Raw genomic sequence first — 16,180 nt, forward strand, 5'->3', positions numbered from 1 at the left:
TCAGAACCAGGAACATCATAATCACATGGCAGATTTGCGAGTTGTTATTATTCAAGGGATTAGAGAATCTGTCTCACGGGGACAGAATACCAACGAGGCTTTTAGCGAGCAACAGAAAAAAAGATGAAACTCCTACAGAGTGGTTAGAGAGACTACGCAGAAATTTACAGTTATATTCAGGATAAGATCCTGAGAAAGGAGAAAGGAAGGCTGAGAACCAAGGACACTTCCAGAAGAAGAGGAAAACAAGCTCAAGTAAGCTGCATGATGGCAGGCCCTAATTGGAGGAAGAGTGCGTGGCTTGGGAAGATTCACAGCCCTGATTGGATCATCGCCTGTATGCACGGTTAAGGACTGTTTTGGGAAGTTACATTGTTGATATGTAAAGGCGGGTGGGAAAGTTACAAGAGAGAAACTGTGAAAGTATATAAGGGATGTTAAAGCCTGTAATAAACTGTCAGGGATGTAATAAATCTGGGTAAGAATAATGGTCTTAGGATATGGAGCATGGGTAAGAATAATGGTTTTTAGTGATAGAGCAATGTTGCGTGCAAAGTTTACGAGAAACAATACTTACTAACAGAAGCCAAGACGGCTGGATCTGATTTCAATGGAACTGGACATTACCTGAGGAACTGAATGTTGTGAGAGAACTGAATGTTATGGAAACCTAATCTAAGGAATTGGATGTTATAGAAACTACTAAACAATGTAAACCGTGTGATTATTAATCACTATAGCTTTTATGTAAGCTTGCTTTAACCAATCGCGTAGCTAAAAGATTGTGTGCTATTAACCTAATTTTAGCAACCGAATAACTATATAAGCAGATATGTAACCAACAATAAATCGAAGCTTGTTCACATTGAACATGTGTATGCTTCCCCACGACACTCTGGGTTAACCCTGGGACAACTGCTGCAAACCTAGTTTGCAACAATAAACGATTTGGATCGTTCACATCTGAGTCCGTGCCCGAGACACTGCAAAAGGCCATAGAAGGACAAATGGGAGACGTGTTAGAAAAATTATCTCGACTGATTGATAGGGTTGAATCGATTGCAGCTAACAGAAGCAAACGCCGCCCTGCTCGAGCAAGTAACAACACTAACTTCACAAACTTCATGTCGTGCGCGGCTCTGTGGAGTTACGTGCAAATGGAGAAGATATGAAGGAATGGCATCAAAAACCCACCCCTGCACTGCAAGAACGGGTGAGAGAATTACAACACAAACCAACTACCAGTGAAGTTGTTCCTGTCACTGCAGGTAACCAAGAGAGGGGCCCTGCCCTCAGCCAGAGGAGGGAGAGGGATAATAGAGTGTATTGGACTGTGTGGATTCGGTGGCCTGGCACATCAGAACCACAAAAATATGAGGCACTGGTGGATACTGGTGCACAGTGCATTCTAATACCTTCGAGTTATAAAGGGACAGAACTGATCTATATCTCTGGAGTGACTGGGGGCTCTCAGGAACTGTCTGTGTTGGAGGCAGAAATAAGCCTCACTGGTAAAGACTGGCAGAAGCATCCTATAGTGACCATACAGGGGGCTCCATGCATACTCAGTATAGACTCAGAAGTGGGCACTTCAAGGATCCCAAGGGGTACCGATGGGCTTTTGGAATAGCAGCTGTGTGCACAGACAACATTAAGCAGCTATCTGTTTTACCTGGCCTGTCAGAAGATCCGTCTGTTGTGGGGTTGCTACAAGTGGAGGAGCAACAGGTACCGATTGCTATGATAACGGTGCAGAGATAGCAGTACCGCACCAACAGGGATTCCTTGCTCCCCATTCATAACTTGATCCGTCAGCTAGAGAGCCAGGGAGTGATCAGCAAGACTCACTCACCTTTTAACAGCCCCATATGGCCGGTGCGTAAAGCCAGTGGAGAATGGAGGCTGACGGTAGATTACCGTGGCCTGAATGAAGTCACACCCCCACTGAGTGCTGCTGTGCCGGACATGCTACAACTCCAGTACGAACTGGAGTCAAAAGCAGCCAAGTGGTATGCCACCATTGACATTTCCAATGCCTTCTTTTCAATTCCTCTGGCCACAGAATGCAGGCCACAGTTTGCCTTCACCTGGAGGGGCGTCCAGTACACCTGGAACCGTTTGCCCCAGGGGTGGAAGCACAGCCCAACCACTTGTCATGGGTTGGTCCAAACTGCATTGGAACAGGGCGGTGCTCCTGAGCATCTGCAATACATTGATGACATTGTTGTATGGGGCAATACAGCAGAGGAAGTCTTTGAGAAAGGAGAGCAGATTATCCAAAGTCTCCTACGAGCTGGCTTTGCTATCAAGCGAAGCAAAGTGAAAGGGCCTGCACAGGAAATTCAGTTCCTAGGTATAAAGTGGCAAGATGGACGTCGTCACATCCCTACAGATGTGATTGACAAAATCACTGCCATGTCTCCACCCACCAGTAAGACAGAGACCCAAGCTTTTCTGGGTGTAGTGGGCTTTTGGAGAATGCATGTTCCAAACTACAGTCTCATTGTGAGCCCTCTCTATCGGGTGATGCGGAAGAAGAATGATTTTGCGTGGGGCCCTGAGCAGCAGCAGGCTTTTGAGCAAATTAAGCAGGAGATAGCCCGTGCTGTGGCCCTGGGGCCAGTGCGGACGGGACAGGATGTAAAGAACATCCTCTACACTGCTGCTGGAAAGGAAGGTCCCACTTGGAGTTTGTGGCAAAGAGGTCCTGGAGAGACCCGAGGCCGACCCCTTGGATTCTGGAGTCGGGCGTACAGGGGGTCTGAGGAGCGCTACACTCCAACTGAGAAGGAGATCTTAGCCGCGTACGAGGGGGTTCGAGCTGCTTCCGAAGTAATTGGTACTGAAACGCAGCTCCTCCTGGCACCTCGACTGCCAGTGCTGAGCTGGATGTTCAAAGGAAAGGTTCCCTCCACCCATCATGCTACTGATGCCACTTGGAGTAAGTGGATTGCGCTGATTACACAGCGAGCTCGGATGGGGAACCTCAGTCATCCAGGAATCCTGGAGGTGATCATGGACTGGCCTGAAGGTAAAAAGTTTGGAACAACACCAGCAGAGGAGGTATCACGTGCCAAAGAGGCCCCACCATATAATGAACTACCAGACAACAAAAAGAGATACGCCCTGTTCACAGATGGATCCTGTCACATTGTGGGTAAGCACCGCAAATGGAAATCTGCTGTGTGGAGCCCCACACGACGAGTTGCAGAGGCCACTGAAGGAAAAGGAGAATCAAGTCAATTTGCAGAGGTAAAGGCTGTCCAGCTGGCCTTAGATATTGCTGAACGAGAGAGGTGGCCAGTGATTTATCTTTACACTGACTCATGGATGGTGGCAAATGCTTTATGGGGGTGGTTACAGCAATGGGAACAAAATGGTTGGCAACGGAGGGGTAAACCTATTTGGGCTGCTGAACTGTGGAGAGACATTGCTGCCCGAATAAAGAATATGGTTGTAAAGATGCGCCATGTAGATGCTCATGTTCCTAAGAGCCGGGCAACTGAGGAACAACAAAATAACCATCAGGTAGATCGAGCTGCCAAAGTTAAGGTGGCTCAAACAGACTCGGACTGGCAACGCAAGAGTGAATTATTTCTAGCTCGATGGGCCCATGAGACCTCGGGCCATCAAGGAAGAGATGTCACATATAAATGGGCTAGAGACCGAGGGGTGGACTTAACTATGGATGCTATTGCACAGGTTATCCATGACTGTGATACGTGCGCCACAATTAAACAAGCCAAGAGGATGAAACCTCTTTGGGGGGAAGGACGATGGCAAAAGTATAAATACGGGGAGGCGTGGCAGGTTGATTATATCACCTTGCCACGATCTCGCAGTGGTAAGCGTTACGTGCTCACCATGGTGGAGGCGACCACTGGGTGGCTTGAAACATATGCAGTACCCCATGCTACCGCCCGAAACACCATCTTAGGGCTTGAGAAACAAGTCCTATGGCAACATGGCACTCCAGAGAGAATTGAGTCCGATAATGGGACTCATTTCAAAAATTCTCTTGTAGATACTTGGGCCAAAGATCATGGCATTGAATGGATTTATCATATCCCCTATCACGCACCAGCTTCTGGTAAAATTGAAAGGTACAATGAGTTGTTAAAAACAATATTGAAAGCAATGGGTGGTGGGACATTTAAGCACTGGGAGAAGCATTTGGCAGAAGCCACCTGGTTGGTCAACACCAGAGGATCCATCAATCGCAATGGTCCTGCCCAATCCAGCTCTCTACCTGCTGTAGAAGGAGATAAGGTCCCTGTAGTACATGTGAAGAACATGTTGGGAAAAGCGGTTTGGGTCCTTCCAGCTTCTGGAGAGGGCAAACCTCTCCGTGGAACTGTTTTTGCTCAGGGACCTGGGTCTACCTGGTGGGTGATGCAGAAGAATGGGGATGTTCAGTGTGTACCACAAGGGAATTTGATGTGGGGAGAGCGCCCTCAGTAATTCTATTACTATGTATATATGTATATATGTATGTGTTTGTATTTAATGCTTGTTAATCATTGTTTCTTTATGTATATATATATTAAGCATGATGTAATGATGTTGAATAAGGGGTGGAATGTTATGGTTTTATGATTTTTGTTGTGTTGCTGATATTCCTCATCATGACACCGTGTGGTGTATTGGGAGTTAAGGAGTTAATGCTCCAGCTCCATGAATCATCGATAGTTCTGGGTGTACCTGTCACAGAAGAGAAGAACTGCATTCCCCAGAGGGCTTTGCAATGCTTTGCATTTTTACATATTTCCGCCCAGAGGAAAAGATAAAAACTGTCTGCGGTCACGGGACTCTCTCTTTCCTTTGGGATCGACTCAGCAGTGGGTGCTCGCTGCCGTCTCACCTTCAGCCTTTAAGGGTAAGGCCTTCAGTTTATCGGACACTCTCTCTTGCTCATTTTATTTGATTCATTAGCCTCAATTCCAATTATATCATATTATATTGTGTTATTTTTTTTCCTTTCTGATATCTTATTTAGTAAATTAGCTTTCCTCCTCAGATCGTTGCTGCTGTTTTGTTTCTAGGCCCATCTCCCTTTTCCCTTTCCCCCTTCCCCTTTCCTGGGGCGTGGGTCTGCGGGTCCCCCGCACCAATTGTTGCGGAACCAGGCCGAACCAGCCCGGTAAACTGTTGACACCTCCACCAGCTCCCTCAGCACATGTGAATGCACCCCATCAGGGCCCATGTATTTACATACATTGATGTTGCATAGGCGCTCTTGGACCATCTCCTGCCTCACCAAAGGGGAGCTTTCCATTCCCCAGACCCTCTCACTTACTCCTGCGGTCCAGGAGTCCTGAGGGGCAGTTCCCACAGTAAAGACAGCAGCAAAGAAGGCATTCAGCATCTCCACCTTCTCTGCATCCCCTGTTACCAGAATACCCCCCTTATTTAGTAGGGGACCCACATTTTCCCTAGTCTTCCTTTTACTGTTAACATACTTAAAAAAAACCCTTTCTTATTCTCCTTTATCTCCTTTGCCAGGTGCAATCCCAGGTTGGCTTTGGCCTTCCTTGTCACATCCCTGCAGGCCCTGACAACATTTCTATATTCTTTGCACGTGGTCAGACCCTTTTTCCACGTTTCACGGACCTTCTTCTTCCCTTTGAGTTTGTGCATGAGCTCCTTGCTCACCCACACAGGTCTCCTGCCACCCTTGCCTGATTTCTTACTCACAGGGACGCACCGATCCTGAGATTGGAAGAAGAGCTGTTTAAATGCTGACCAGCTCTCACAGGCCCCCTTACCTTCTAGCACTCTAGCCCACGGGATAGCTCCAAGAAGGTCCCGGAAGAGATCCAAGTCAGCTCTCCTAAAGTCCAGGGTAGCAGTCCTACTTTTTGGTTTGCTTCTTCCACTCAGGATCTTGAACTCCACCATCTCGTGATCACTACGTCCCAATCTGCCCCCAACCTTCACTTCCCTAATAAGCCCATCCTTATTAGTAAGAGCAAGGTCCAGCAACCCCCCACTCCTCATCGGCTCCTCCACCGCCTGCATCGGAACGTTATCTTCAACGCATTACAGGAACAGCCTGGACCGTGCGTGCCTGGCCATGTTGCTCATCCAGCAAATATCTGGATAATTGAAGTCCCCCATAAGAACCAGTGCCTGAGATTGCGAGGCTGCTTCCAGCTGCTTGTAGAAGGCTTCATCAACTTCCTCCTCCTGATCAGGGGGCCTATAATACACCCCCACAACATTGTCCTCCACACTAGCCTGCCCCTTAATTCTTACCCACAAGCTTTCCACTGGTACATCATCCTCCCCAAGGAAAAGTTCAATACATTCCAGCTGCCCTCTTTCATAAAGAGCAACTCCACCACCACACCTCGCCATCCTGTCATTCCTAAAAATCACGTAGCCATCCATGGCAGCATTCCAGTCATGAGAGCTGTCCCACCACATCTCCATAATCGCTACGGGATTGTGGCCTTGGAACCACACACACCTCTAACTCTTCCTGTTTATTTCCCATGCTGTGTGCATTAGTGTACAGACACTGCAGGGAAGCAGTAGGCACAGTGAGTTGGGTAAAAATAAATAGCTATGGTATAGGAATATCAACTCAGTAGGGGGAGGTGGTTAAGCAGGATACAGGGCAAGAGAAGAAAAGAACATGTCAACATACTGTGGTAAGCTAAGCGGAAAGTACGTGAATGAAAAGAGGAACATTGCACAGAGGACCAGCTAAGACCAGATTTTGATGGCTGACAGCAGCAGGGTGAAAAAGGCAAGGCGAAGGAAGACTTTGAGCCTTCATTCAACGACCACCAGGAGGAGCCCCTCATCAATTAGAGCACATGCGCCAGGGGAAGGGACAACATGTAAATGAATTCTCGGAAAGGTGATGAATGTGTAGATGGGTTCCAGGAAATCTTTTGAATATATATGAGCTTGGCTTACAAATATGGAACGCTTATGTTTGTTGGTGTGCAAGTTTGGTGGAGCGATCCCCCTTGCACCCAAGCGCATGCGCATCGCTGAATAAACATACCTGCTTTATAACCTAACTCTATAATGCAGAGTTTGATTCCGCAAGTCAGCAGATATCCCTAAAGGGGCTCAAGAAGATTTAAGTTGTGGAATTCACAATGGTAACTCCTCTGGGGAGTCCTCACAAGATCCTGTAGGACGACCCAGAGGCATTTCCCTGCAATCTCCTACAGCGACAACATCCCCAAGCCCTTCTCTGTCCTGATGACCTCCAGCCTCATCCCCCCATCAGATCTAGCTGACAACTCTGAATTACTTGCTCCACCCTAGCGAGTGACATTTTCTCCCCTTCCCCCTTCATACCTGGTTTAATACTCTCTCAATGAGCCCTGCCAGCTCCTGACCTAGATGTTGATAACTGCTGAAAAACTATTTCAGTCTAGAAACAAATTATGGGAAGTACAAAAATCCATCAAATGGTACACCTATTTCACTCATCTCCTTATCTGTAGATTTTGTTTAAGCAGCCATGTGAAAGAATAGAGAACTCGGAGACAGTCAAAGCACCCTAACCGTCCCCACCTTCATACACATTACAGAATTTATTTACTGAAGCTATGCAAGTCTTGTCAAATTATCTATGTACAATTCATATATGCACCAAGTCCAATATCGTGATGCAAATAACCATGTGAAGATGTGGTGGGTTGTGGGAATAGAATGTTGTTTCTGCAGAAGAACAAGATAAGTTCATGGTCTCTGTGGCCAACTAGTATCATGGAAATTAGAAATAAAGATTGCAAATTGATTAGCAATATACAGGTATAGCTAGTAACGGTTTATGTTTAGCCAGTATGAATATATATGTAATATTTTGTCACGTGACATGCCCAAGGAAGTGAGTGCAAGTTGGAACTTGCCCATCTGAAGAGGCATCAGGAAGATGTGACACCCCCAGTGCTCTTTACTTAACAAAAGAAATGTCCCTCGGAAGAAGAGAAGAGGTCTTGGGGAGAATCACCATGTAAATACGACAGGAAGAGTTCTGAGACATCTTGGAATCAACAGAATGGCGACTGGCTGGAGGCAAGATAGAGTAAGAATCAGAACGTGATTTACAAATGTAAACCTTTGCTGGTACAAGGTAGAATACAAATTACTAACGCAAAAACAGGGCAGGGGGGAAGTTTGTGGGAAAAAGTATGAAAGCTGTAATGGTGCTCCCATGGAGGCACTCCTGTTGGCAGGACGCCCACCACTGCAATCGCAAATTAGACATTTCTTCACCAGGGATCCTGTCTCCTAAAAATTATCTCAGACGTTTCTGGCAGGACTAACCTTGGCTGGCTGCCAGCTACTCACCCAGCCACATACTAACACTTCTCCTCAGCAAGATAGGGAAAACTAGAATGAAAAATGATTGTAGGTTGAAATAAGGGCAGGGAGATCACTTACCAATTACTGTCATGGGCAAATTAGACTCTGCTCGGGGGAGATCAATTTAATTTATTGCCATTTGGTAACACAATAAGGCAGTGAGAACTGAAAACTAAAACCACCTACCTCACAGCCCCCATCCCTCCTACCCAAGTTCAACTTAATTCCTTACTTTCCCAACTCTTCCATCTCCTCACCTCAACTCCGAGAATGGTGGCTGGGGTCAGTTCAATAACACTTCATCTCTGCTGTTCCTTCCTCCTCACTCTTCTCCTGCTCAAATGCGGGTCCTTCCTACAGGATGCAATTCTTCAAGAATTGCTCCAGCATAGGCTTCTCTCCATAGGCTGCAGGTCCTGCCAGGAGCCTGCTTATGCATGGGCAGGTCCCTTTTTGGAACCAGCTGGAACTGGCTCTTATTTAATATGGAGCAGCTCCTGGTCCCTTCTTGATACCAGGCCTTGGTAACAAGAAACCATCAGTGCAAAACTGGCATAACAATGTCCCTAGATGACTCATGACCAAATAAGGGTAAAAAGGGAAGCACTCCCCAAATGACCACCAGGGGTCACGCAAGACCCCCATACAACTCCCTGTAAGCACAGATGGTTGGGGAAAGTAGCCAAAAAGGAATGGAGTATCACACTTGCTTAACTTTATGAATATGTAAGTTCATAAGTTCATAAGTTCATAAGGTTGGAAAGGACCTATAAGATCATCTAGTCCAACCATCCTCCTATCACTATCTCTACCCAACTACTAAATTAAGTCCTTTAGCACCTCATCTAAACGCTTCTTGAACAGCGCTAGGGATGGTGCCTCAACCACCTCCCTAGGCAGGCCATTCCAGTGCCTGACCACTCTTTCAGAAAAGAAATGCTTCCTGAGGTCTAATCTAAATCTTCCCTGGCGCAACTTGTGGCCATTCCCTCTCGTCCTGTCATTACTTATCAGGGAGAAGAGGCCTACCCCCTCCTCACCACAACCCCCCTTCAGGAAGTGGTAGAGTGCAATAAGGTCTCCTCTGAGCCTCCTCTTCTCCAGACTAAACAATCCCAGCTCCCTCAGCCGCTCCTCATAAGACTTGTGCTCCAGGCCCCTCACCAGTTTTGTTGCCCTTCTCTGAACACGCTCCAGGGCCTCAATGTCCTTCTTGTAGTGAGGGGCCCAAAACTGAACACAGTACTCGAGGTGCGGCCGTACCAGAGCTGAGTACAGGGGGATGATCACCTCCCTGCTCCTGCTGGCTGCGCTATTTCTAATACAGGCCAGGATGCTGTTGGCCTTCTTGGCCACCTGGGCACACTGCCGGCTCATGTTGAGCCGAGCATCAACCAACACCCCCAGGTCCTTTTCCTCTCTACATTCTTCAAGCCATTCTGCCCCAAGCCTATAGCATTGCATGGGGTTATTGTGGCCAAAGTGCAGGACCCGGAGTAGTAGGCATTTCTTTTGTAGCAACAAGGTGGAATAATGTAAAAGTGTACGTATAAAAGAACTTGCATGAGTAGAAGGAGTTGCACTTGATTTGTGGAAATACTCCACCTGACAATGTCTTCTCTCTAAACATATGTTGTAAGCATGTTTCAGGAGTGCATGCTCATTAAGTTTTTGGTAACATTCTTACAGAAGCCATCCCTGAAGCCACCCCTTTTCAAAGTCTTGTCACATAAACCCAATACAGTACAACTAAGAAAAGAACTACATGTGTAAAAACAAATGCAATATAAAGCAGTCAACACATAATGCTTGTTTTGAATGACTCACAACCTAATGATTCTATTGTTTGTGTATTGGTATAAAAAGACAGTTTCTAGATTGAACATAGAATGGGAGATGATTACTACAGAGGTTATTCGTTACATTCTCCTTTGGGAAAGAAAGACATTTCTCTAGGATTTATTTGATTGCTGGGGAATAAAAAAAGAACAACAACAACAAAAAAACCTCTCTATACAGATGTTTAGAAAGTACAGAAATCTTTATTAAAAAAAATAAAGGTGTAAAAAAGTGGCTGTAGTTTTCACAAAACAATGTAAGTCACTCTTTAATCTTCTGGACTAAGCAAATATTGCAAGATTCAAGCTTGACTGTTTTCCTAACTCTCCAATGTTATTTATTCTAACAGACAGAAAAGTTTATGCATTTTCAGAAGAATCATAAATCAAATTTCTTTTCCATATCTATATAAGTTTTATGCGTAAATTAACCAAACAAAATCCAGTGAGTAAGCCACAGAATATTCTTTTGGGGATATACTACATACAGATAAACTTGTATATACATATGCATAACTGTACAGAAAAAAAAAAACCAACAAAAAACAGGTAGATGTAAATTTTTTTTTTTAAGAAAAAAAGTTTACAAAAATTACACACAACAACCATAGATACCTGAGGCAATTATCAAGTGTTGGCTAAGCCTAAACACATCCTTAACCTCAGTACCTGGAAAGTAATCCAAAAAACAAAGCAGAATTAAACTATAAATATAAATAAACAAGAAACCCATTGAAGAGTGAACTGTTAAAATTGCAGTTTTAACAAAATGAAACAACTAATCTTTAAAGAAAAAAAATGATTCTATCTGAAACTGGTCACAAGAAGCTGCTTGAAAAATATTGAAAACTGAAGATTAAGATGAAAATAATTTGCTTTTTAGAATCCAAATCATTGTAAGAATTGGACTAATTTACCAAAACACTAACTGGGTATGAGTGCTCTAGTAAACATTGGTTCCTATACAATAATTAATAAAACTCTATAAAAGGTACACATTAAAAAGTTATTATTTAAACAACACTATTAGCGACCTTAGAATTAAATACAAAACAAATTCTTGAGCTTTTACAACAGAAGAGGAAATTTATCTACATAGAAAATAAAAAACTGTTTACCTACCTTAGGTTTTCTTGTACTTTTATTTAAAGTCTTTTCTAATAAGATATTGCCCAGACTACTTCAAGTAGCATATCAGTAAATAGGCCATTCACTAACAAAGGACCCTAGGAGTCAATACTGGGCCCAGTTCTGTTCAACATCTACATTAACGATCTAGATGAGGGCAGAGCACACCCTTGGCAAGTTTGCTGATAATACATAACTAGGAGGAACTGATGTGCCAGAGACACATGCTGCCAACCATGCAGATCTGAAAAGGCTGGAAAAAATGGGTTGACAGAACCCTCATGCAGTTCAACAAGAGTAGTGCCAAGTCCTGCACCTGGGGAGAAGTAACCGCAGGCATCAGTACATACTCAGGGCCACCCAGCTGGAAAGCAGCCTGGCAGAAAAGGACCTAGGGTCCTAATGGACCCCAAGTTGAGCATGAGCCAGCAACATTCCCTTGCAACAAAGGCAGCAAGATATACCCTAGGCTGCATTAGAAAGTGTTGGCAGAAGGTCAAGGGGGATGACCCTTTTCCCCACTATTCAGGTCTGATGAGGCTACACCTGGAGTCCTGTGCCCAAATCTGGGCGGCTCAATACAGACAAGACATGGGCATACGAAAGGAGAGTCCAGCACGGGACCAAAAAGATGACCAAGGGACTGAAGCGTTTCTCCTATGAGAAAAGGGTGAGAGAGCTATCACAAGACAATATTCTGACAACAAAATATACTCACATTTGTGGAAGCAGTAACAATTATTTTGTACAGAAAAGGTGGTCATTCATAAATAATTACTCCACTAACAATTTATGTCCTCTTTGTAAGTGCAATGGTTTCTGAAATCCTGGAAATAACATATAACTTAACTCTGATGCTGGAGTTACAGGAACTTACCTGAAGTTTATCTTGAAACCCTAAATTATCCATGATAGTTATTACACCTTCAAAAATAATATATTTCTAAATATCAATGATTTGTTTAGGGAAAGGTACTTGTTTGAGGGTTATTTTCTGGTCCAATACAAGCCTGGCAACATTTTTATGTAAACATACAGACCTCCTACGCTTAGCTAGCTAAGGCTATGTTTACAGAATTGAAGACTGGAGGATAGCCAATGTCACTCCGGCCTTCCAAAAGGGCAAGAAGGAGGATCCGGGGAACTACAGGCCAGTCAGCCTCACCTCCATCCCTGGAAAGGTGATGCAACAGCTTGTTCTGGATGCTGTCTCCAGGCAGTTGGAAGAAAAGAGAGTTATCAGGAGTAGCCAGCATGGGTTCACCAGGGGGAGGTCGTGCTCGACCAACCTGGTGGCCTTCTATGATGTCATTACTGGCTGGGTGGACGGGGGGAGAGCAGTGGATGCAGTCTACCTTGATTTCAGCAAGGCATTTGACACTGTCTCCCACAGCATCTATATAACAAAGCTGAGGAGGTGTGGAATAGATGAGTGGACGGTGAGGTGGGTTGAGCACTGGCTGACTGGCAGAGCTCAGAGGATTGTGATCAGTGGAGCAGAGTCCAGTTGGAGGCCTGCACTTAGCGGTGTTCCTCAGGGGTCAGTGCTGGGTCCGGTGCTGTTCAACATCTCCATCAATGAGTGTGCCCTGGTGGCCAAGAAGGCCAATGGGATCTTGGGGGGCATTAAAAGGAGCGTGGCCAGCAGATTGAGGGAGGTGATCCTCCCCCTCTGCTCTGCCCTGGTGAGGACTCACCTGGAGCACACTGTCCAGTTCTGAGCTCCACAGTACAAAAAGACAGGCATCTGCTGGAAAGAGTCAAGCGGAGGGCCACAAAGATGATAAAGGGTGTGGAACACCTCCCTTATGAGGAAAGGCTGAGAGAGCTGGGCCCGTTCAGCCTTGAGAAAAGAAGATTCAGAGGGGATCTGATCCACGTCTATCAATATCTAAGGAGTGGGAGGCAAAGGGACGAGGCCGGACTCTTCTCAGCAGTGTGTGGCGATAGGACGAGGGGACATGGCCACAAACTGAAGCATAGGAAGTTCCGCACAAACTTGCGTAAGAACTCCTTCCTGGTGCAGTGACGGAGCACTGGAGCTGCACACAGAGGTGGTGGAATCTCCTTCTCTGGAGATGTTCCAGACCCACCTGGACGCCTACCTGTGCAACCTGGGCTGGGAGCTGCTTTGGCGGGGGTTGGACTCCATGATCTCTGGAGATCCCTTCCAACCCCTACAGTTCTGTGATTCTAATTACATCAACTGTATATAGTAACTGCCACTCTTATTCCACAAAATATAGACACACAACTGCCATGCCTCTAGTGCAAGTTTCTTTATGATAACAGCACATGACAAATGATAATTAACCTAATGAAAGGATAAGAAAAACGTGGATGAAAATTTAGGGTTTTTTTTTCCCCCCATCTGCTGCTTCTATCCAAACTTAATTAAAAAGCTTAATTAAAAAACAAACTTTAAGAAGTTAACTGAGAAGCAATACAGCAAAATTAGTCATTACTTACAAAAACATCCTCTCTACTAATGCTTTAAAATATATAAAATAATTATCTTGTTATCACATTTGTGTTTCAAGACTCTATGAATTTAATAGAACATACAACAGACATAAAACAAGTATACTACATTATGTTTTTATCTGAAATGAAAAAGCTTAAATTTAATTTTCTTTGTTAAAAAAACCCACAATATAAAACTACTACACAATATAAGAAATGGTTTTTTAGCCGTGGATAACATTTCAGCTAGTTTATCTTCTAAAAATTTAAGTTTACTACTCTTCTGAAAAAGATTACCATGCTTCCAGAGGTTGGAAAAGTTTCCCTAATAGCCCAACAGATAGTTAGATCACATTCTGGACAGCTCATTCCTTTTGACTATTTGTTGTATTAGTATTAAATGCTGAAAAAGTTAACTAGTGTAGATCAACCTTTACTGGAGCTGACTCTAGCTAGTTGTAGTGTCATCTTTAAAATCAGATGTTCTATATCACTACCACTCTAGCTTAGAGCAAAGAAGAGGGCAAGTAATGAGATATAGGCATGTAGCTATTACACCCACGCTCACCCACTGCCACTTGATAAAACAGTACACGGACAACAGATGAATGGGACATGCTTCAAAGCAACAAATAAGCAGGACTGCCTTTCTGTGGAGCCTGCTGCATACACGAGTCAAACAGGATCCTGAAACAAAGCTGGGCCAGGCCACAAATTCATCCAAAACGAAAAACCATGTCTCAAGCCGCCCCACGGTTTAATACTTCCTATGTACAAAACTTTCTAAATTCCACAAACGGAGAGAGGGGAAGGCACAAAACTTCTACAGGACTTCGAAGGGACTTTGGCACATACTTTCAACTGGAAAAAGATAGGACCTTGCTGCCGTGCTCTCACCCCCTAGGAAAGCGCCCAGGAGTGGTGGGCACCCGGCAGGGCACCAAAGCGCTACTACTCACTGGTTCGTTGGGGGAGCGTTGAGCGGAATGGCCACCTCCTCCTCTTCATACTCCGTCCCATCCACTGAGTCGCTTTCCTCCACAGTCCCCAGCACCCCCACCAAGGAAGGTGGTTGTGGCGGCAGCTGAGAGAGAGTGACGGTGCTGGCCTCAGGAAACGTCCCTCCGGTTACCTCCAGACCCTGGCCAGTCGTCGCGGCACCGCCGCTTCCAGACACCATAGGGGCAGGCCCTGAACCGCCAGCACCTGGACTGTCCCCATCAGAGCCCACCAGGCAGTAGCCCTGCGACCCCGGTTCCTTGCTCCGACATAGGACGGAGTAGTGCCCCAGCTCAGCTCCGCCGAAGGCTCCCACCATCCTAGCAGAGGTAACCGAAACCCCCTCCCCCTCCTCAGGCTCGGCCGCCATCATGTTGAACCTCACCCAGTCCTAGTCCCCTCCCCCTTCGCCGCCGAAGAGGCGGTGACAAAGGATCTCAGACTTCCTCCCGCGTCTGCGAGGAGGAAAGCCAACAGGAGGGGAACGTTTCCCCAACAAAGATAGGCTCTGAACAAGATCCGCCTGAACGTTCAGGTCAGCTTAGCGAAACCACAACCCTACTGCATCGTCCCCCTACAACTCCAAAGGTAACAGCTCCTGCAAAGATACAATTCCACACTGACTCCACTCCTCTCGAGAGCCAGAGGGCGCGCACGACAACATAGGTAGAGCAAGGAAGGGGGAGGAAGCTAGCTAGCTAAGCAACAGGAAAGAGCAGATGAGCAAGCTGCACTTGTGCGCTCACTTTGCACGCGGGGGGTGCAGGCAGCTCATGGAGTGCTCACTTACAGGGGACAGATTTTCGGCTCTTGCCTGAGGGGTGTGGGGGACGCAGAGAGAAGAGTGAAGTATAAGGTCCTTCTTCATGATATCGGTCGATCAGGAAACTGTTAAGACTCAAGTTGGAGTGTTAGAAAGCAGGCATTCTTTATTATCACCACTGGATGCATGGGGGTTAGCTCCTCCTATCACACATCTTGCACAAAAGATCTTCAGCTTATATATGTTACTTGTGTTACCTCCAGGAGACTTCTGCATCTATATGCTACGTATTTAGTAACTGATTCAAAGCAGAACCTATTTCCTTGGTACAAAGACTCAGCAGAGCTTCCTTATCTCCTTGATCCAGAGACACGGCTCTTTCTGTTATCTAAACAAATTGCAAGGCTACCCATCAATGAACACTAGCAAGTTTAACAATATCATTACAACTTGTATCACTTATCCCCCTGCTTCAGTATTGGAGGGAAAGAGAATATTTTCACAGCAAACAAATTGAAAAAGGTGGATCTCCTTGGTGTAAAACATGTGAATGTGATTCATGTCAAAAGACAGAGAGTCAAAAATACTGATACAATACCTTTAAATCCAATCAGCAGATAAAATTGATTAAAGGAGTAAAATTTCCTTATAAGGCATG

The 16,180-nt window shown here is 45.4% G+C and overlaps 1 protein-coding gene across 1 annotated transcript in view; it reads right to left on the reverse strand.

The window, feature by feature from the left end:
• Positions 1-15,132, reverse strand: part of LOC136058308 (ras GTPase-activating protein 1-like) — a 146,457-nt gene extending 131,325 nt beyond the window's left edge. Inside the window, exon 1 of the mRNA XM_065751641.1 lies at positions 14,720-15,132. Coding sequence (XP_065607713.1) covers positions 14,720-15,132 — 413 coding nt within the window. The remainder of the gene's footprint in view (positions 1-14,719) is intronic.
• Between the last annotated feature and the right edge of the window lie 1,048 nt (positions 15,133-16,180).

This window comes from Cyrtonyx montezumae, unplaced genomic scaffold, assembly GCF_038088225.1.
Source record: "Cyrtonyx montezumae isolate F1298 unplaced genomic scaffold, pur_monq_1.0 scaffold_78, whole genome shotgun sequence".
Lineage (NCBI taxonomy): Eukaryota > Metazoa > Chordata > Aves > Galliformes > Odontophoridae > Cyrtonyx > Cyrtonyx montezumae.